General features: G+C 42.1%; 1 protein-coding gene across 2 annotated transcripts in view; it reads right to left on the bottom strand.

Moving 5' to 3' along the window:
* Window positions 1-23,664, bottom strand: part of LOC126416120 (trafficking protein particle complex subunit 12) — a 138,568-nt gene that overhangs the window by 27,584 nt on the left and 87,320 nt on the right. For both annotated transcript variants that reach the window (XM_050083644.1, XM_050083645.1), the window contains exons 6-7: window positions 22,012-22,158; window positions 10,983-11,155 (exon numbers count right to left, since the gene is read on the bottom strand). In XM_050083644.1, coding sequence (XP_049939601.1) covers window positions 10,983-11,155; window positions 22,012-22,158 — 320 coding nt within the window. The remainder of the gene's footprint in view (window positions 1-10,982; window positions 11,156-22,011; window positions 22,159-23,664) is intronic.

The following is a 23,664-nucleotide window of genomic DNA, read 5'->3' as shown; positions in this document are numbered from 1 at the left end:
CCTTCAGTGAATCTCACTTATAAAAAATGGCATCATTTTGCTGTATCTTGCTACTAGTGCATGTGAGTGTGAGTGCACCAAGTGTAGTGTAGCCGCTCTTGTGTACTTAAATCAACTGCCGACTGTATCAGCGAGGGCCAGCCACTAGAGGTCGCCTGTGGTAAGTGCGCACATGGCATGGTCTCCACCGTGTCATATACCTGTGACTCGCACCTATAAACATGCGAATCAGCTTTGACTCAACCTCACTATGTTCTTTCAGTATGCGCCACTCTCATCAGTTGTTATGTGTATTGCTTTTGTTTCGCCTTTTGTCTTCTTACATGTGGAGTCATGAGAAGCTAAATTCCATTATTGTTCAGAGGTTTATAAATAACTTGAATATTTCTGTTATTTGGATCAGTTTTGTGAAATACTTAGTTTCTATACAACTGGTGACGAGTTTGGAATTGTTTAATGGTTTCCGCATGTGCAGTCTTTAAGTGCAGTTTCATCAGGCTTAGTCATTATGGGTACCACGCTACAGCACTGACTGAACAGCTTACTTGAGCAGTGACCACTTTGTTGGCTTCCATTAACAGTCAGGGTACAATTCCACCAGCCTGTCCATCCACTTTTCCTCCATATGATGATTCAGTCAAGGATTGGGAAGCTTACTCAGATAGCATCTTTTGGCTTTGGCCTTGGCCGTAAGTGTCAATTTGTTACTGATGCCCGTAATGACTCTTATGCATACTCTATGGTGCGTGACACAAGTATCGGTTTAGATTCGGACGAGGATGTGTAAGACAAGGCTTTACTCTGTGAAAATCCCCCGCTGACACCAATTTTGCAAATACCACAATCTTCTGAAGTTTCTCGGGTGACCAAACTGAAATGTGATCTGATGTGGTAGTAGTGTCTTAAGATGTGCCCACTAGGACAACAGACAGCTTGCATGAGAATGTGGCACTGGTGTCATTCACCGAAGGTTGCTTAGAATATGGACAGAGAATAATTTGTGTGACTCCAATGCTTGTGATTTCTGCCGAGTTGTTTAGTGAGTTAAGTGTTTTTCGCCAAGTGCTCCGTCTAGAGGTCGACGCATGTGCTGCAGTGACATTACAGAATTCTCAAACCTATGTGACCATTGACACTGGTCATGTGAAAACTTATCAATTTACAGCATCACCTAATCAGTCAATGATTTGTACACAATATTTTTGGTGATTGCTAATGCCGGTGTTGATAACTTGTTCAGGATGGATGCATTTCAGGCATTTGGATTTGCTATCACTGATGCAGTTCACCTTGTGTTCAACCAGGTAGCATGTTCGCAATTGGAAACACTGTATGAGCAGTTTTCAGACTTGTGCTATGAATTTTTCTGCTTATATTTCTTTGAAATCCATAGCTCAGCCTTATTTTTGCTGTGCAAATCCTATTCCTGTCACCCTGAAAGATCAAGTGAAAGCAGAATTGTACAGACTTAAATATCTAGGGGTGGTGAAACCTATTACGGCTGGTGAATGGTTAACTCTGCTGATTATAGATTGGAAGCTATTGGAGAAATTTCACCTCTGTGGCAACTTCAGCACTACTATCAACGCACCGTCCATCGTGGATACGCATCCTCTCCCATGCCAGCAAAAATATCGGGTGGCCAGCACTTTTCTAAAACTGATTTGTCTCAAGCATTTCTGAATGTTCCTGTGGATGAAGAGCCTTGGTGAGCTCTGTTTTTGAATATTCCTTTTGGTCTCTATCAATATTTGCACCTTCCTTTTGGTGTAGCTAGTGCCCCTGTGACTTTTCAATGATTTTTAGAGCAATTGACTATGCTTGTCCCAGGATGTATTAATTATCTGGATGATATTGTTGTCATGGGCTTCTCCACAGGCAATCACTTGAAAAATTTGTGCATTTTGTCTTGCAGTCTGCAGGCTTACAACCTTCTATTGTTTATAAGGGGTTCGAGGTCTTGTGGGATGGGGTTTACCCTCCACCAGACCACACCTCCGTTGTTCCATCCATGAGGCACTTCAGGCCTTCCTAGAGAAGACAGACTCCTACCATAAATTCCTGCTGGGGGTGGCCACATTGGCCCACCCATTACATGCCTTGCTAGGCAAGAATGTACCTTTTTAACTGGAGCCTGGATTACAAACGTGCTTTTCAAATTTTGAAATCCAAACTACTCTCAGCCCCTTGTTTAGCTACATTCTCTCCAGACCAGCATATAGTTTTGACGAATGACGTCTCACAGTATGGTCTCAGTACGGTCCTAGCCAATGGCTCTGAACAACCTATTGCTTTCACCTCTAAATCTCTCACTCTGGCACAGCAGCATTACTCTCAGATTGAAAAAAGAGACTTTCGCTATAGTCCATGCTCTCCAGAAAATTCATCTTTTTTTTTGTATGGCTCCAAGTTTCGTCTTATTATTGGTCACAGATCCTTGGTTTCTTTATTTAAGCCCACAATTCCTTGCCTGACAAAGCTCACACCGTCTACGATGATTGGCACTATTCTTGTCTTGCTACAATTATGAAATCCATTTTCGATGTGTATCTAAATATGTCAATGTGGATGCCTTGTCCCGCCTTCCTGTGGCTCCTAATCCTGACTTTGGTCATGAAAAACTGCTTTGCTTCTATCTTGATAATGAAATGCAGGCTGTGGTCAAGGGTTTTCCAATTATGAGCCCACACAGAGCAGGTGTCTTTGCTGCTGACTCGGTTCTCCAACAGGTGGTTCAGTTTGTTGAACAGGGCTGGCCAGATAAACTGCCGGGTCGGGCATCAGACCCCCTGTACAACTATTTATCCTTATAGTATCGCCTCTCTGTTTTTGACAGTATTTTGCTGTCATCCACTGAAGACCTCTCTCCCACAGTAACCACTCCCATTGCATTACAGTGTGAGATTCTATGCCTTCTCCAGTAGGGCCACTGAGGAGTTTTGTGCACTAAACTGTTAGCTAGGAGACATTTATCTGGCCATGGGTTGATGGCAAAATCGTCCATTTTGTCATGGCTTGTGAGCAGTGTGCCCAAAAATAGGCAGCTCAGCAGCTCCCAGGGCATCCCTGTCTCCATGGCTTTCTCCGCACCAGCCATGGGAACACATTCATGTAGGCTTTGTTGGTCCCTTCTTGAATTTCTTTTGGCTCTTGGTTGTGGATACATTTTCCCGGTTTTCTTACATTCTCCAGCGTACCTCAACATCAGATGAGGTCACAATTAGTGTGCTTTTTAGATTTTTTTCTATTGAGGAGTTACCTTGTACCAATGGAGAAGCGAAGCCTGGCTGAGTTGCTTTATGACTGCCAGCCATGCATGCTCCTTCACCTTCTGTGGCATGTGCTGCATCTGCCATGGCTGGGTTCATTTGACTGCTTCGCACTGGGATCACTGGTGTGGGCACAAAGGTATTATCACTGGTCCAAGTGGATGGCAGCCATGGATGTACAACATTAATGACACAGGAAGAAACTGGCATCAGGAGCTAAAACAATATAGTAGATGGATGTGGCTGGGTGACCACAAGAATAAAAATAGGAGAAGGCAGCAACTCTGCAACACACTAAAATCTCCAGCCTAAAAGTTTATGCCAGAGTTCAGACCTATCACAAAACTTTAAAACCTTTGTCACATTTGTCTCATCATCAGCTAAAATAGAGGGCAGCTCCCCACCAATATTTGCTTCTAGCCTGGCATCATGATTAAAAATGCGCTCTGTTAAAATATGGCAGACAGAGATGTGCACACCACAAGCATAAAAAAATGGGGGATCCTCTCTCCACGATCTGTCACCCAGCAGAATGACACCTGCTTACCTTGCCACTGCAGCAAGTACAGTTGGTCATATATCAGCTGGACCAACTCCTCAGTTGGGTACAGATTCTGTAGCAATTGTAAGGCACTACAGGAATTGGTGCAAATGAGAAACTATTCACCCTGTATACAATGCATCTGCTCCAGTGCCTTCAGGATCACGCGGAGCTCCGCTGAGAAAACGGTGTACTTGTCAGGAAGGCGAATCCTGGTGACATGGTCGGGGGACACGGTTCTAAACAAGGGAAATCTCTTGGCTGCTCTGTCATCAGAGTACACTACTGTGAAACTGCGGTGTATATCTAAGGTGTTAAAAAACAGAGACTGAAATGTAAAATCTGATCTACGATCTTTCTTAAAATTCATAAAGTCTAAAATAAGTCTGAGCCTCTGGAAACGCCGAGGCAGAAATGTGCTCCCACCACGATGTAAAACACGAAGACCAGACATACCCATCTTTAGAATGCAATCCTGTACATGAATCCCATAGGGCCTGTTACCTGTTGCTGGTTATGAAAAAGCCTTTCCAGTGGAAGCTGAGCAATGGTATGATAGGTGGGTGTGTATGGTGTGGACAGTGTTTTATACACCTAGTAGCCGTTGCCTGTTGTGAAGTGGCAGTTCACCAGCCTCTGCACAGAGGCTTGGTTTGGGGCTTGTTCTGAGTGCCCCAGTGGCCAACTAAATCCCTTCATGGTGCACCATATCCAACGTGCACCCATAATCGAACCAAGATTGCACAAATGACCTGTAAAACTGGAGCAGACAAGTCCTGTCTGCTCCCCATGTACTCTGGTTAAGACATTTTAAAATACTTAAAGCCTTAAGTGACTGTTTTTTCAGGTCCTTAAGATGTGGTAACCACATAAGCTGAGAGTTAAATATGATGCCCAGAAATCTCACTGTGTCTTTAAAAGTAAGGACAGTGACTCTCATCCTCAACTCAGGAAAGTTTAAAATGGAACGAGAACGGTTAAAAAGAACACACACAGACTTCTTGCTGCAAAACTTAAAACCACTCTTCTGCGCACATTCATCCAAATCTCGAAGAGTTAGTTGCAAATGACATGGTGTCGCTGCGAGGCTTGAAGAAGAGCAAAAAACAGAGGAGTTATCCACAAACAAAAAACACTGGACAGGACTATTCACTATGGATGTAATGCTATTAATAGCTAAGGCAAAGACGGTCACACTTATAACGCTACCTGAGGGACACCGATCTCCTGCTCAAAGTGATCACACAGGATGTCACTGACTTGGTATATAAAACATTGTGTCAAGATAAAGGACTGAATAGAAATGGGAAGACAACCACGAAAACCCCATTCGTAAAGCTGCTCCATGAGAAGATGCCACCAAATAGTATCATAGGCCTCCTCAATATCACAAAATACATGTAGAAGGTGAAGCCAGTATAGGAAAGCCTGTTGTATAGCCACCTCCAAGAGGGCAAGGTTAACAAGGATGGAGCAATATCTCCTGAACCCACACTGAAAGCGACTAAAGAGTTGGCTGGATTCTACACTCCTGGAAATGGAAAAAAGAACACATTGACACCGGTGTGTCAGACCCACCATACTTGCTCCGGACACTGCGAGAGGGCTGTACAAGCAATGATCACACGCACGGCACAGCGGACACACCAGGAACCGCGGTGTTGGCTGTCGAATGGCGCTAGCTGCGCAGCATTTGTGCACCTCCACCATCAGTGTCAGCCAGTTTGCCGTGGCATACGGAGCTCCATCGCAGTCTTTAACACTGGTAGCATGCCGCGACAGCGTGGACGTGAACCGTATGTGCAGTTGACGGACTTTGAGCGAGGGCATATAGTGGGCATGCGGGAGGCCGGGTGGACGTACCGCCGAATTGCTCAACACGTGGGGCGTGAGGTCTCCACAGTACATCGATGTTGTCGCCAGTGGTCGGCGGAAGGTGCACGTGCCCGTCGACCTGGGACCGGACCGCAGCGACGCACGGATGCACGCCAAGACCGTAGGATCCTACGCAGTGCCGTAGGGGACCGCACCGCCACTTCCCAGCAAATTAGGGACACTGTTGCTCCTGGGGTATCGGCGAGGACCATTCGCAACCGTCTCCATGAAGCTGGGCTACGGTCCCGCACACCGTTAGGCCGTCTTTCGCTCACGCCCCAACATCGTGCAGCCCGCCTCCAGTGGTGTCGCGACAGGCGTGAATGGAGGGACGAATGGAGACGTGTCGTCTTCAGTGATGAGAGTCGATTCTGCCTTGGTGCCAATGATGGTCGTATGCGTGTTTGGCGCCGCGCAGGTGAGCGCCACAATCAGGACTGCATACGACCGAGGCACACAGGGCCAACACCCGGCATCATGGTGTGGGGAGCGATCTCCTACACTGGCCGTACACCACTGGTGATCGTCGAGGGGACACTGAATAGTGCACGGTACATCCAAACCGTCATCGAACCCATCGTTCTACCATTCCTACACCGGCAAGGGAACTTGCTGTTCCAACAGGACAATGCACATCCGCATGTATCCCGTGCCACCCAACGTGCTCTAGAAGGTGTAAGTCAACTACCCTGGCCAGCAAGATCTCCGGATCTGTCCCCCATTGAGCATGTTTGGGACTGGATGAAGCGTCGTCTCACGCGGTCTGCACGTCCAGCACGAACGCTGGTCCAACTGAGGCGCCAGGTGGAAATGGCATGGCAAGCCGTTCCACAGGACTACATCCAGCATCTCTACGATCGTCTCCATGGGAGAATAGCAGCCTGCATTGCTGCGAAAGGTGGATATACACTGTACTAGTGCCGACATTGTGCATGCTCTGTTGCCTGTGTCTATGTGCCTGTGGTTCTGTCAGTGTGATCATGTGATGTATCTGACCCCAGGAATGTGTCAATAAAGTTTCCCCTTCCTGGGACAATGAATTCACGGTGTTCTTATTTCAATTTCCAGGAGTGTATGATCCAGAAAAGGCAGCACTTGGCCATCCGCTCCAGGATCCTCCCCATGCAGCTAGTGAGGGCAACACTATGGCAACTACTTGGGCGTGTACGGTCTTTCTGAGGTTTTAAAGGTTAATGGAACCTGTCGTGGAGATGTGTGCGAGCTGCCGACAATGCAGAATCCAGCTCCCAGTTGTAATCTTCATCAGAAGTGGACCGGAAGTCCAAACTACACCTCTCAGCAACCGCTCTATGGTGCTGAAAACCTGGCTGGCTGTTGCAGTAATTGTGGCAAAATACACTGCCGCAGTCTGGGTGATGTCGCACAAATTGGTTTGGAGAGTGCTGTTCCCCATTACAGCAACTGTGGGGCACCTGCATTTTCTCCCAGAAATTCTCCTGATGGTATCCCACACAACGGAACTTAGGAGGAATGGTTAATGGTGTTCAGGAACTGCTGCCACGATCTCTTCTCGCTTTCTCAAATAATTCGGTGACACTTTGCCCTAGCCACCCGAAGGGCTACAAGATTCTCTGCAGTTGGCCGACACTTGAACCTATGCACAGCCACATGCTTGGTCCTGAGAGCACAGCAGCATTCCGCCAATGGGCAGGTTGCCTCCTCTGTTGTCCTGTGGATTGTGGAATGGATGCTGCAGTGGCATGGTGGATCATTTTGATAATATGATCCATCCACGCCTAAACATTTGCACAACGTTCGAACTGGGCCAATTGGCTATAAAGTGTCCAATTGGCTCTACTGAGCACCCATCGTGGCAGTTTCCTTTTGGGTTCCACTCCATCTGGCACTTGAATCCAGATTGGGAAGTGACCACTTCTGTGCAAGTCATCGACCACATCCCATTGAAGAGTGAGAGCAAGAGCTGGAGAGAAAAGTGAGAGATCAATGGCAGAGAATGACCCAGTTGCTGTGCAGAAGTGAATGCTCTGTCCTGCATTTAGCAAGTGAGCGCATGATGATATCAGATACCTCTCAATCGCTTACTCTGGGGCAGGTAGTTGTAGAGTCACTGTGTGCATTAAAATCACCACAGAGGATGAAGACGCAGGGGAGCAGTGTAATGAGATCTGTTAGGTCCTCTTCATCAGGTGCATCATGTGGGGGCAAGTAAAGGGAACATATTGTCAACAGACAATGCACGTGCATTGATGCAGCAACTGCTTGTAAAGTCATCATAGGTGAAAGAGGCAAGGAGTGGTAGTCAGTACTGATGAAAATACCCACACCATCTCTAGCTCTCTCTCTCCACTCAGGTCAACTGTTTTGTGGAGCACATAAAATTGTGGCTTGGGGGTGCATCATTGATGGAAATGAGTCTCCTGGAGACACAGACACAGTGGTCTACTCTGAGATAAGAGACGAAGTTCCTCTACATGCATCCTGAACCCCTGCTGGTTCCACTGTAGGATGGAAGCCATTTCATCTATGTGGTTCCTCCACATGCATCCTGAACCCCTGCTGGTTCCACTGTAGGATGGGAGCCATTTCACTTTGTGGTTTTAATGTACCTCTATCTTTGCACCGCAGAGGTGAAGCACTTGTAGAGTGAGGGGGAGTGGACACACTGCCTGGATCCAAGGCATCTAAATTCATAATGTCCTATTCTGTCAGACATGAAAGAATGACATCTGACGACGCTCAGGACAGCTTTTGATCCGAACGTCATGAACCTTTCCTTGCACCCTGTTCCTTCGAGGATGAAGTGGAAAGGGGACATTGAGAGGCACTCTGCTTGTCGTGTGGCTTCTTGACACTCACTATGGAACTGTTGCTGGTCTTTCTTGTGGCGGCTACATGGATTGCTTACACATGCAAGTACAGGTGCTGGTGATGGATGGTTGTACATTGGACAACGTCTGCGTTGAGGCATTGACCTTACGAATAGGTTTCTGCACCATGGAAGCATAAGAAGTGGGAAATATGGCAGTTTTCATCACCTAATATTCCTATATGGCTTCAGCATAGGGGATTGCTTGGTGACTTAGTTCCTGAATTTTTTGTTCCTCTGCAAAAACAGGGCAGTCTCAGCTCCAGACTTGGTGGCTCCCAGAGCAGTTATCACAGACTGCTGGAAATGGACAGTCAATCCCAGCTCCATGGGCTGCCTTTCCACATTTCCCACAAGTCACTTCATCCCTGCAACTAAACATTGTGTGACCAAAACACTGGCATTTGTAGCAACGCATAGGTCTAAACCTAAGTTGGAGGAAACCTGCCATGATGTGGTCAGGCAATGTTGGAGAATTAAAGATCACAATGAAGCTGATGGTCTTCTCAATTTCTCCATTAGTCCTACGCATCCTTTGCTCTATGTCCACAATCCCCTGTAATGCCCATTCCTGTTTAAGTTCGGCTATGTTGATATTCGTAATGTCACAGCGTGTGACCACACCCTTGCTAGAGTTAAGGGAGTTAAGTAGTTCAACAGTTACATCATATTCACCAAAGTTTTCGGTCTTTGTTAGTAGTTCCACCTGCTTTGCCCTGTTAATCTTAACCAATAGGGAACCATCCCGCAGCCACTTAATAGACTTCAGACTTCCAGCAAGTCTTTCCAAGCCTTTATGGATATAGAAGGGGGACACTATTTTGAACATCCCCTCCTTCCTCTTAATGACCAAAAACTCATTTTGGTTTATGACTTCTTCAGGCCTGTTACTATAATTCAACTAATGCAGATTTTCAGAAGGGCTAGCCTCCCTCATTTGTTTGGAGGATTGGGTGTGAATAATCCCAGGCAGTACACTCTTCCCACTGGAAGGAGAAGAAGATGATTTCGGGGGTTTCATCTCAGTCTCATGAGCAGCTAGGCAAACAAGGGTCCACTCAGAGCTCCACGAGCCTCAGTAAGCCTTATACAACTGAGGTGTGGCAGGTCCCCCAGAGGTTGCTGCTAACAACTGTTCTACCTCAACAGCCACGCATCTCATCACTGCGCAGCAAACCTTCAGATTGAGGTTTCTTTTATATAGGTTTTTACCAATTCCGAAATCCAAGCAGTCAAGCCAAGATTCCCATTCCCTGTGACACACAATGTTCCATTGCTGCACCATACACTGGTCGTTGAAGCCTGCCCAGAGCTTACAGTAACAGGAGATTGGCGGCGCTTACCAGGCCGTAGTTCAGGAACCTGGAGTCGCCAAGCCTGTACTCTGCAAATTAATTGCATGAGGGAGAGATGCGATGTATCCTGCCACTAGTGCATTTGAGTCAGAGTGCGCTGAGTATAGTGTTGCCACGCATGTGTACTTAAATCAATCGCCAACTGTATCAGTCTAGGATAGCCACTAGAGGGTGCCTGTTTGAAGCGTGCACACAGCATGTCTCTGCCATGCCGTCTATCATCGACTCATGCCGATATATACACGGAGTGGCTCTGACTCACTCTCACTATGTTCTTTAGTTTGTAGCACTCATATCAGTTGTTCTGTGTATAGTTATGTCGCATCTTCTGTAAGATTCTTTTGTCTTGTTACATGCTGAATCACGAGAAGCTTATTTCTGTTATTTTTCATATGTTTATGAATAAAGCAATATTTGTGTTACCTGGATCGGTTTTGTGTATTACTTGAGTTTCTACACCTTTCTTTTGACAACTATAAAATTAATTGCGGAGTGTACAACAATCAAGAGTCTCATAGAATTTGGCACATTTATCAATAAGATTTGCCTTATCTTGCTAATTAATGAACACAATAGGTAAATGAACATGTCAAACTGACGATCATGTGATAAACTTGTGCTACTGATTATCTAAAAGCAGAGATGGTATCAGAGACCAAACACGAGGTATGTCAACTGAAGGTATATAAGAATGCACTATAGACCTAGCTGTATAAATACGTGGAAATAGGAAGACTATATTGTGATCATTTAACTTCCTACATGAAAGCTATAACACAATTACATATGGTTCTCTCTATGCATTCAAGGTATATCTGCTGTGAACAAAAAAGTTAACATCTTTTAATTGCTCCCTTTGACAGATCTTCATCAGTTATACTGACAATCACATGAAATACTATGCTATTAACAATATGAAGCTGAAACAGATACCAAATCAAGTTTGAAAATGAGATTAAATGTACTTAAAGATGTAAGCAGCCTGAGCTATACATTAAATTGCTCCAGCTTTATTTGTATCATGTAAATTAATAAATGAAAAGTGTATGTCTTTTATAAAATAAGAACTCGATAATTGCAAAACAATATTCTACCTGCTCTGTTGACGCAATTCTCGAGCAATGGAAAAATTTCTTTCTGCTCCTGCGACATCTCCCAACTGTAAAAATATACGGCCTAGAGCAGACTGCAATGCTCGTCTGTGATGACCAGTACAGGTGGGCTCTGCTAACAGTAACTCCATAACTTCTACTGCCAGATTGTAGTCCTGCAAAAAACAAAGAGAAAAAGGTTGTTATAAAAAAAGGAAGTTTCAAGACTTGACTTTTGTGCAGAAGTATGATTAATGTAAGCAACTTTGTTTCCTTAGCAATATTTTTATGTTACAGTTCATGTCACTATAGAAGAGCAGGTGCTCCTTAATCTATTTCAGGAATGAGGTGGAGTGGTTATAATTATTTTCTTATATATTTCCAAAACAACTGTTGCCTGCATTGAGCAATAATTATTATGATTGTAAGTGGATGCAACTCCCACATTTATAAATGAAACTAAGCAGAGAAGTGTACCAGAATTTATTTAATTCATCTGCATGTGTAGTATGATGGCAACAGTAAAACATTCACAGGTTACTACTTAGCTTTACGAAAATCTAATTTCATCATATTATAAATGTCTACTTCAGTGTTTGACATTCTTCCAAAGAATGCACAATGACCAAAATCTGAAGTCTCTGGTGTGATCTTCATAGGATTTTTAACTCTTGGAAGTTTACTAAACAGTAATATTTATCTTTGAGAGAACCCAGTTGAACCCCACATCAACTATAACAACTTCTTACATCAGCTCAGAAAGATCATTATGTTTAAATACAGGAGCACTTGGATGAACAGAATAAATTATCTTCATTTAAATAATCTGTATGTTTTGGCAATCAAACAAGCTGTTTATAGAAACTGACTAATTACAAAATTTTGTGGCTCATTTTGGCCAACCATGACATCCATTCCTGTGCCAACCTCTTCGTCTCAAGACCTGACTTACACTGAGCATTCCCAGTTATTTATTGGTCATATTCCTATCTTTGTCTTCTCCTACAGTTTTGGCCATCTGTGACTCCCAGTCATTTCCTGATGTCTTAACACATCCTATCATTCTGTCCCTTATTCTAGTCAGTTTTTTCCACATATTCCCTTGCTTGCCAATTTCTTGTCTTATATGTCCACTTCTCTCTCAGTAACCTTCCATAACACATCTCAAACACTTTGCTCTCTTCTTTTATGATTTTCTCCAGACCATGATTCATTTCCATACAGCATTACATTCCACACTTACATTCTCAGAAATGTATTTCTTAAACTAAGCACCATGTTTAAAACTAGTTGCCTTATTTTGGTAAGGAATGTTCTCTCTGACAGTTGGTTCATAGAGAACCACAGTTATTCCAAACAGTGTCTTGGTACACCCTCTTCATACAGCTTCTTTGTTCCTAATTATCTAAATATCAAATAACAAAAGTTAAAAAGCTTCTTACAAGCAGTGTGTTGTGAAGAAACATTTTTGTAGCACAATGTAAGTCACAGGACTATTCTTGAACACTATTCAGGTGTTGAGCTGTATCGTGGTAGCTCAGCTAAGTTACACGACAGTTCATGTTGTTCCAGGACCACAGGACCCCTACTCCCTCACCCCCCCTCCCCCCTCTTTAATCATCTCCATAGGAATAGTTTCACTTTCTGCTTTAACCAACTATTTAAACATTTGTCGGTTTTGCTGTTCTCAGCTGCATGTTGTGTCAACCAGGTGATTAACTATGTTATTGGTAACAATTTTACAGAGGCTATTCATCCTGGTGGACAGCTAGTTGGTGGTCATACCTGCATAAAAATATGTGTAATGTTTGCAGCAGAGTTGGTATATGATATGGCTGTTTTCGCAGGTGGCCCTACCTCTGATGGGACAGGATAAACCCGTGACAGGACCTGAGTAGAAAATGCTGGGTAGGTGAATCGAGAAGATCTTGTACCTAAGGGTATGACCCCATTGGCAATGGATTGGGTGTGGGATTGAGAGCAGGATCAGGAGTGGGAGTGGCATAGGGATGGATCAGGGTGTTGCATATGTTGGATGGGCAATGGAATACCTCTTTAAGGTGAGTGGGAAAGCTCTTGGGTATGATGTCGCTCTTTTTTTTTTTCTGAGCTGATAATAGATAATCAAACCGTTGGCAAAGAACATAGCTCAGATGATTCAGTCCAGAGTGATATTGTGGGATGTGCGGGCATTCCTCTGAAGCTGATGTTTTTGGTGTGGAGGGGGTAACAGCTGTTAAAATGCAGGTACTCTTGGTGGTTAGTGAGTTTAATATGGACAGAGGTGTGGATGGAGCTATTAGAGGTGAGGGTGGTATGTTGAGCTCAGGAGGACCAGGTAAAACAGATGAGAGAGAAGGTACTGAGGTTGTGGGGGAATGAGGATAGTGTGCGTTGTCCCTGAGTCCAGATCATGAAGACATCATCAATGAATCTGCACCAGACAAGGGGCTTGGGTGTTCGAGAGGCTAGGAAGATTTCCTCTAGATGGAAAAAAAAAGGGGGGGGGGCGTTGGGTTGGCGCACAGAAGGATTTCATGTGGGTGGCCATGGCTTTCCTCAAAGGGAAAGTAGTTTTGCATGAGAATATAATAGGCAAGGTGTATGAGAAATAAGGTGGTGAGTTTGGAGCCTGACTGATGTTGGGAGAGGTAATATTTGATGGTGGCAAGGCCATGGGTATTATGGACACTGGTGTTTATGGGAATGGGAATGTGTAGAGGTCAAGGTCGTAAAGAGGTAGGGGTGGCTGAGAGTCAATGAAGGAATAGGTCAGTATCTTTGATGTGAGAGGCTAGCCTTTGAGCATTTGATTGGAAGTGTTGGTCAACAAGAGTTGGAAATTATTTCAGTGGGAGCACAATAACCAGCTACAATAGGGCTTCCAGGATGATTGGGTTTGTGGGTTTTGGGGAGCATGTAGAAGGAGGGTGTGTGGGGTGTTATTAGGGTGAAGAAGGAGATGAACTAAGGGGGAGAGATTCTGTGATGTGCCTAAGGTATTTGTTGGCTACTGGAGGTTATGTTGGACTTATGGGATGGGATCACTACGGTAGAGCTTTTAGGTGGAAAAGTTGAACAGTTGGTGACAGCCTACTGTTAGGTAACCACTGTGATTTTTCATGACAGTACTGGAGTCTTTTTCCACAGGTCGGATGATTAATACAGTGTTTATTTTGAGGTTGTGAATGGTGTCTGTTTTCTTGGGAAGGAGCATGGAGGATGGGTGGTGAGGCAAAGTTCGAGTTGGGGAATTCCTGAAAGGTAACCAGGGGTGGATGGTGGGAAGGCGAGGAGGGCCACATTTGGACTTTAGTATTAACTGGAAAAGGCAAGGTTCAAGGTTGGGAGTATGTTGGCTTTGGTTACAAGGATTGGTGGTGTTTTCAGTGAAGCAATCAGGAGAAGGTGAGTAGGTCTTGATGAGTCCAGTATGGTTAAACTTGGGTGTGGGCTGAAGTTGAGGCCGCTGTAGAGAACTGAAATTTCTGGACGACTGAGGTTTGTGGTGGAAAGGTTAACAACAGTGTTTTGGCTATATCTGGCTTCTGGACTTTGTGGAGGATTGAGAAGGAGTTTTGGAGGATGCGGCAGATAGGAAACACCAGCCTATATCAATTCATACAGTCACAAAATTGTGACACCCCCCCCCCCCCCCCCCCCATCTCCTAACCACCTTCCAAGAATTTCTCGCCTCCAATTGGCCTCACCATCCTTCCCCAGGCCGCACCCTAAGGACATTAACCTGTCAACAGAAGAATGTCAATTATCCTCCATGCAGACATGACTTCACCACTGTTGTGATGAACCCTTGTGACTACCTGTCAGGAGGCACCCACTGACTATGTCACTCCTCCACCTATAAGCTCTGCCATTGTGTTCCCATCTTTTAAGTTGAACATAGCCTTCAATTCCTACTGGAATCCTTAGGTCTATCCCATAATGTCTCCTGTGAGTAAATTTCCCTCCTTAACCCTATGGCACCTCGCACATCTACCTTCTATGCGCTCCTCAAAATCCACGAGTCCAAAAATCCCAGAAGCCTCACTGTTGTTAGTTACTGAGCTCCCCACTGATAAGAATTTATGTTATTGTTGACCAATATCTCCAACCAATTGCCCAAAGCCTACCCTCCCACATGAAAGATAATAAACACTTCTTTTTCTGATTCTCAACCATCTCCACCTTACCACCTGGTTCCCTATTTGTCACTGCTGATGCCACCTCCCTACACACCAACATGTCTCACGGCCACAGCCTTGATGTTATATAACACTTCCTCTCCCACTTAACTTCCAACTCCAAAACTACTACCTCATTCTTCATACACATTATCAACTGTATCCTCATACACAGCTACTTCTCCTTTGTTGGAAGGGTATAAAAACAAATCCATGGCACAACCATGGGCATCCACATGGCACCCTTCAATGCCAAATATATATTGGCCACCTATAGGAAATCATGTTCAGCTCCATGGGAACGATTGTGCCCAACCATGATGTGATTCAGAAGAGAAAGAAGGTCATCAATCCTAATGTCATCTGTTGTTTTTGTTCCATTGCAGATCCTGATTTCAACAGAAAGTGCAGCTATCATCAGCGTGGTATAAGTAATCATCTAGACCAAACACAGTTATGACACACATTCCCATCTAACTCAGGCATGTACAAGCATTAGGCCAACTAGTTCATTAGTCCTCGCTGGCAATTTGTACCTTGAAAATGGCGGGTGTATTCCTGCTGAAATATCGGTGGTCACTGTAAATATTACCGGACTGAATTCTCTTACATTGTTTGAAAATAAATACCTTCTCTTCCATCTGTTTAATAAATAAATAAATAAATAAATAAATAAATCGCCCCTATACAGCTGTACACCTCATGAGGGCTTTCACAGACCGGGACTTAACTCCCCCCTCCCCCCCCCCCCCCCCCCACCCCCAACCATAGTCCACAAACAGATGTCCTGTGCTATATTCTCCCACATCCTCGCACCACCTCCAAGAATCAGCTTTAAAGGAATGCCCCCCTCGTCACCCAATATCACCATGGACTTGGGCAACTGAATCACATTCTTCAGCGACATCTTACCCCAGATCCTTCTCACCACACAGGCACACACATTAGCTCTTGTGATCACAGGATTTTACTTTTGTGTGTGCCTGTCATCATCTTAACACTTCTGCTATTCATTAAGAGTCTCCTAAATAATTTAATGTAGATATAGTCAACAGAAGTCCTATTGTTGGAAGCACCAAATAAAATGTGCACCACACTCTCGTTGGCCTCTTCTATGCATCATGGTGATGGCATTTTCTATTCCCGTGGAAACTAGTATAGTATTGGATACAGCTTCATTATGTGACAATACATACTGCACTTCAAAACTGTTTTGTTAATATGAGTGTTATGACATTGAGTGTACTGTTACTAAAACACCATTTTACCCTGTCAAAATTTCCCTGATGGCTCCATCAGACCCACTAATCAACAACAGTACCTGCATTTTGACAGCTGTCACCCTTTGCACCCCAAAAAAATCACTCCTGCACAGTCTGTTCACCCAGGGCTGGCCTATTTGCAGCACTGAGAACATGTTTAATTGTGCAATTAAATGTCATACATTGCCACAGTCTTATACTTGGTTGATCTTTTTAGCTGAATTTTCATAATTAATTTCAAGTACAGGTTGTAAAATTAATTAGTTATGAAAATCCAACTTTTATTTAATCTAATACTGCTGCATAAAATGTGAAAGTAAAATGAAATGAGCTTAAACATAACTTTGGTATAAAGATACCAACTATTTACATCTGATACACTATTAGGTGGCGATCACAAATCTCCATTTGAGGGCACTGCTGCAGCATATATGTAAAGTAGCACAACTCCAATGCAGGTATATAAGCAACAACATGTAGACAAGGGGTTACTGTGACATTTATGTCTTTCTGACAAATGTGCAGCAAATGCAAAAATATGAACTATGGCAGCATTATTACCAAATGCGTCCAAACATTAACAATGTGCTGTTATTCATTTCTTGGGTGCCGACGGACAAACACTGGTAGACACCGATCAGAGAACGAAGAATGTGTATTGGGCAGCATGTCTATCAAACACCACCATTGTGGGTGGTGGTGGTGGTGGTGGTGGTGGTGGTGGTGCTTCTTCAAGACAGCATAGTCCCCATATTACAAATGTCGGGACACAGAAGTTGTGCCACCTGAAGATGCAGACACTTGGGCACCCATCTTATAATCCTGATCTCTCTTCATGTGATTACCAAGCCTTCGGCCCTGTATGTCTTAAGGGCTGATGATATATATAAATTCGATTTTGGGATAGAAATCAGATGACCATTTTCAAAAAAATCATTCCAGCATTTGTCTTAAACAATTTAGGAAAATCACATAAAAACTAAATCTGGTTGGCTTGACAAAGATTTGAACCACTGTCCTCAAGATACAAGTACAGTGTATTACCACTGCACCATCTTGCTTGGTACTCCCAAACCATAAGGAATTGTTCTCCAGATTTGTTCTCCACATGGTGTTGATATTGCCAGCTGAAGTGGAAAACAGCATCTATTTACTACAAAAACTAGGCAGAGAACTAAAGTCTATTATCATTATTTGGATGTTTGATCACATAATAAAAAGGAATGTACAATTGCCAAGACTAGTTGTATGTCCTGGAAGTTTCACAGAAATACCACTAAAAACAGTAGTATATGGCTTTTGCAACACTTTTAGAGTACAGAGCTTCATAATGCCTGGAAAAGGATAGAGGGATTAAGAAGAGATGGCGGAGGAGAAAAAAAGGAGGAGAGGAGGAGGAGGAGGAGGGTGGATGGAATTTTTGCAACAGTAGAGCTATAAGTCTGTTAGCTCACATTGTGGTTGAGGGTATCTTTGTGCCAGCAACTTGCATAAATTCAAGTTATATGTAGAGTACACTTAAATAATACTATTATTTAATTTGTTCTGTAACTGAGTGCAACTTTCTCATAGACATGGCAGTAGTACTATCATTATTCTTTCTTTTCTCAGGCGTTATGTCTGGTCAAAAATGGAAAGTGACGCGGACCTTGATCAAGTGTGACTTCCTTCTAACTGTACGGTATATGTTACATTGTATTTAGGAAGTTTCGGGTAATTGAACATGTATCAATAATTACAGATTTCTGTAGTTGTATATATAAGTTTGGATGTAGCTGTATTGCGTTGATGTACTGGTGGATATTGTGTGGTATGACTCTTGTAGTTGATAGTATAATTGGTATAATGTCAACTTTATCCTGATGCCAGATGTCCTTGACTTCCTCAGCCAGTTGGATGAATTTTTCAATTTTTTCTCCTGTTTTCTTTTGTATATTTGTTGTATTGGGTATGGATACTTTGATTAGTTGTGTTAATTTCTTCTTTTTATTGGTGAGTATGATGTCAGGTTTGTTATGTGATGTTGTTTTATCTGTTATAATGGTTCTGTTCCAGTATAATTTGTATTTATCATTCTCCAGTACATTTTGTGGTGCATACTTGTATGTGGGAACGTGTTGTTTTATAAGTTTATGTTGTAAGGCAAGCTGTTGATGTATAATTTTTGCTACATTGTCATGTCTTCTGGTGTATTCTGTATTTGCTAGTATTGTACATCCGCTTGTGATGTGATCTACTGTTTCTATTTGTTGTTTGCAAAGTCTGCATTTATCTGTTGGGATCTTTAATAATATGCTTGCTGTAATATCTGGTGTTTATTGTTTGATCCTGTATTGCAATCATGAATCCTTCTGTCTCACTGTATATATTGCCTTTTCTTAGCCATGTGTTGGATGCGTCTTGATCAATGTGTGGCTGTGTTAGATGATACGGGTGCTTGCCATGTAGTGTTTTCTTTTTCCAATTTACTTTCTTCGTATCTGTTGATGTTATGTGATCTAAAGGGTTGTAGAAGTGGTTATGAAATTGCAGAGGTGTAACCGATGTATTTATATGAGTGATTGCTTTGTTTATTTTGCTAGTTTCTGCTCGTTCTAGAAAGAATTTTCTTAAATTGTCTACCTGTCCATAATGTAGGTTTTTTATGTCGATAAATCCCCTTCCTCCTTCCTTTCTGCTTAATGTGAATCTTTCTGTTGCTGAATATATGTGATGTATTCTATATTTGTGGCATTGTGATCGTGTAAGTGTATTGAGTGCTTCTAGGGCTGTGTTACTCCATTTCACTACTCCAAATGAGTAGGTCAATATTGGTATAGTATAAGTATTTATAGCTTTTGTCTTGTTTCTTGCTGTCAATTCTGTTTTCAGTATTTTTGTTAGTATTTGTCTATATTTTTCTTTTAGTTCTTCTTTAATATTTGTATTATCTATTCCTATTTTTTGTCTGTATCCTAGATATTTATAGGCATCTGTTTTTTCCATCACTTCTATGCAGTCGCTGTGGTTATCCAATATGTAATCTTCTTGTTTAGTGTGTTTTCCCTTGACAATGCTATTTTTCTTACATTTGTCTGTTCCAAAAGCCATATTTATATCATTGCTGAATACTTCTGTTATCTTTAGTAATTGGTTGAGTTGTTGATTTGTTGCTGCCCGTAGTTTTAGATCATCCATGTATAGCAAATGTGTGATTTTGTGTTGGTATGTTCCAGTAATATTGTATCCACAATTTGTATTATTTAGCTTGTTGGATAGTGGGTTCAGAGCAAGGCAGAAACAGAAAGGACTTAATGAGTCTCCTTGGTATATTCCATGCTTAATCTCTATTGGCTGTGACATGATATTATTTGAATTTGTTTGGATATTAAGTGTGGTTTTCCAATTTTTCATTACTATGTTTAGGAACTGTATCAATTTAGGATCTACTTTGTATATTTCCAATATTTGTAGTAACCATGAGTGGGGTACAGTATCAAAAGCTTTTTGGTAATCAATGTATGCGTAGTGTAGCGACCTTTGTTTCGTTTTAGCTTGATATGTCACCTCTGCATCTATTATCAGTTGCTCTTTACATCCTCGTGCTCCTTTGCAGCAGCCTTTTTGTTCTTCATTTATAATTTTGTTATGTGTTGTATGTGTCATTAATTTCTGTGTAATGACTGAAGTTAAATATTTTGTATATTGTTGGTAGGCATGTTATGGGGCGATATTTTGTTGGGTTTGCTGTGTCTGCTTGATCTTTAGGTTTCAGATAAGTTATACCATGTCTAAGTGTATCAGGGTATGTGTATGGGTCTGCAATGTAACTGTTAAATAATTTAGTTAGATGTGAATGTGTTGAGGTGGACTTGTTTAGCCAGAAATTTGCTATTTTATCTTTTCCAGGGGCTTTCCAATTGTGAGCAGAATTAATCGCTTGGGTGACTTCATGTTGCAAAATTATCACTCCAGGCATTTGTGGTATCATCTTGTATGTGTTTGTTTCTGCTTGTATCCACCAAGCATGCCTGTTATGCTGTATCGGGTTTGACCATATGTTGCTCCAGAAGTGTTCCATGTATGTTATGTTTGGGGAATTGTCTATTTTAATGTGTGTGTTATCTAATGTCTGGTAAAATTTCTTTTGGTTTGTGTTGAATGTTTGGTTTTGTTTCCTTCTATTTTCACTTTTTTTGTATCTTCTAAGTCGTTTTGGCCAATGCTTGTAATTTCTGCTTCTTTTCATCTAACTGCTCTATCACTTCTTGTTGTGAGATCTTACCTAACCTTTTTCGTTTTTTGTCTGATATTTCATTTTTATAAATTGTGTTAGCTGTCCGATGTCTTTTCTCAGTTTTTCTATTCTAATCTGTAGCCTGTGTTGCCATGCTGGTTTTGTGGGTTTCTTCTGTGTCTTGGTTAGTTCTGATCTCTGCCTAGTGTGTATATTTAGTGTAGTGAGTGCTCCTATATAAATCAGTAGTTGTAACTCTTCCATAGTTGTATTTTCATTTATTTTGTTGTGTATGATTGTGTTGATAGTTGTTATTGTTGTTTCGACTTGTGGGTTATTTGGTGGTCTATGCAAGAATGGTCTAGTGTCTGTATTTGTGTCTTTGTATTTTATATATGTCAGCTGAAATTTTTCTTCTATATCTAACATGTGTGTCACTTCATGTTCTATTTGTGCTTGTTCTGGAGGCTGTCTTAAGATTTCGTTTTCCTCTGATTGTTTAATTGATGCGTGTTGTTCTTTGTTTGTTTGCTCTGAGATGTTTGAGTCCATTACTGTATTTTCTTCTTCTTCTAATTGCACATTATTTTGTTCTAGTATTTGTTGTACTTGTTGTTTGATGTTTACTAATTCTGACAGGGGTATCCTGTTATTTTTGATTATTACACGGATCTGATCAGCTAGTCGTTGTTCTGTTAAAATTTTAATTCTGGGTATCTGGTAATAAATGTTGTGTATACTTGTGATCTGTATCCAGTTGTGTTTGTTCCTAAGTTTGTTGCTTGGTAATAACAGAACATGAGGTGTCGGTTAACTTCATCTGACCATCTCATCCTCCGTCTTTGTTTTCCTTCTAGAGCGGTTGCAGGAAGCATATCCTGCAAAACACCTCTATTTGGATTTAAATCATTTTCCGTGTGGCTAGCAGTGTCGTTACCATTGTGGACGGGCAAAGGGTTCAAGCGTCGTCCCCGACCATGACAGCGCTTGTCCGAGGCTTCATTAGTTCTGTCCTGAACCAACTAATCACACTAAAAGGGGGGTTAGCCCTATTAGTGGTTTGTTCTTTTCGTCGCCTTTTACGACTGGCGGAACATACCAAAGGCCTATTCTTTTCCTGAGCCTTATTATTATTATTATTATTATTATTATTACTAATACTATTATTATCCTTCACACAGGCAACTCGCTCATTCTTGAAATTATCAGCTAACAAAGTCTCTGGCTTATTCTACCATCTTTTCTGCCAAAGCTGCTGTGCATTATTATCTAAGTTCTCCACACTCATTCTTCTTCATTAGAAGATTAAATACCTACATTTTATGAATAATATAGCTATAACTGAATTAGTCCCTGTCACCTCATAACCCTACCTTCTGATAAACCGCACAGTTTATAATAGAATGAAGCACTCTTGCTTCTCGTGCTTTCCAAAGTTTCTGGGATTCTGTTCTATCTGTAATACTCAGCTCAGCAGGACTCCCATCTTCACAGAGCCCAATCTTCAGGTTACGCAATATCTGTAACAAGAAAGGTATGGCGATACATTCACAAAATGAAAGGACAAACAATGTGGTTGACTGTATGTGAAAGGTTGAAATCCTTAGAATATTTACAAAAAATGTTCTCAAAAGATTTTTGTATAACCAGAAAGAGCACAGTGCACTGTAAGCTTCTTGCCTTCATCAGTGTTACATATAAAGTTACAGTAGCATAAGCTAAAAAGACAAGAACTATACAATACCTTCCAAAACAGGCATTGTGTGGATAACTTTGGGAAGCTGATACTGCGCTCTTGTACTACCAATAATTTGACTGTATTTTGGGACAGAAACTGTCGATACCAGGATGTCACATGGAATCATGAATATACAACAGTGGTTCAGTACTTGAAAGAAACTGGTTATCTGGCCTTTTTTTTTCAACTGTGAGAACAGGGAAGAAATCTGGCAAAGCAGAAAGAGACAGATACCAGTGCTATGGCATACAGAAAGCAGAGCCCTTTTGATTAAAAGTACGCAAGTTTTAAATGAAGTACTGAACAGGGCTAGTTGTTAGCACAAAATCTGAGTTAATAACAAAACAAAATCATGAAGAGAGATGAAAACTAGAATAGTGGCTTGTCAAAAATCACAACTAGGGAACACAGAAATTAAATAATTACAAATTTTTCCTGGGGCAAAACCTATCCAAGTTTCTTCAACAAAAAGCTCTACTGCTATCAAATCAAAGTTTTTGTAGGGAAAACAATGCAATACATCATTCTTAATTCACAGACAGGTCTGATATAACAGTAGCATTCAGTGCACTTCAAGGAAATGTGACAGGGCAGGACCATTATTGTTCATGATAAATCCAAATAACTTATCAGGCTACATTTTAGGTATGTGAGGCTGTTTTAAGATGGTGCAGTGGAATATGCACTCTTAGAAAATTGTTATGGTGTGCAGAAATATGTTGGGCATAGATTCCTCTCTGTTGTTGCTCCCGTGTAATGACTTGTGAAGATGGATAAAAATCAAACTTTGAGTGGTGATTAAGTACTTCTTAAAGAAAGGTAAGAAAGCAAATGAAATTCATGCTGATTTTCAGAACACACTGAGGAACTCTGGTCCTCCATATTCAACTTTTTCCAAGTGGATAAGCAAGTTTAAATTTGATGTGAATCTTCAGGTTTTGGTGGCGCAAAGACTGTTTCATTAAGTTTCGGGTGTGCAGCAGCAAGAAATCTCCTTCTTCTTCTAATATTTCGGCTGTATATCGTTCAGCCATCTTCAGAGTGAGTCGCAAGACTGCCGCTCCAGTGCTTGCTTCGTCCCTTTATAGTCATTTACCGCGCGACTGCGCATGCGGCCACAGATGCAAATGCGCCAGAGACGTTGGTCGGCGGCAGAGACGTGCATAATGCGCGAGTTGTATCTATGACTCCGCAGTTGATCTGTGTTGGCATATTGATACATCATTGTGAGCTGCACTGTATAATAAACTCACAAAGACGTCGTCACAGAGCAGCTCACAATGATATA

The sequence above is a fragment of the Schistocerca serialis genome, chromosome 8 (assembly GCF_023864345.2).
Source record: "Schistocerca serialis cubense isolate TAMUIC-IGC-003099 chromosome 8, iqSchSeri2.2, whole genome shotgun sequence".
NCBI classification, from domain to species: domain Eukaryota; kingdom Metazoa; phylum Arthropoda; class Insecta; order Orthoptera; family Acrididae; genus Schistocerca; species Schistocerca serialis.
This window is presented reverse-complemented; position numbering and strand designations above follow the sequence as displayed.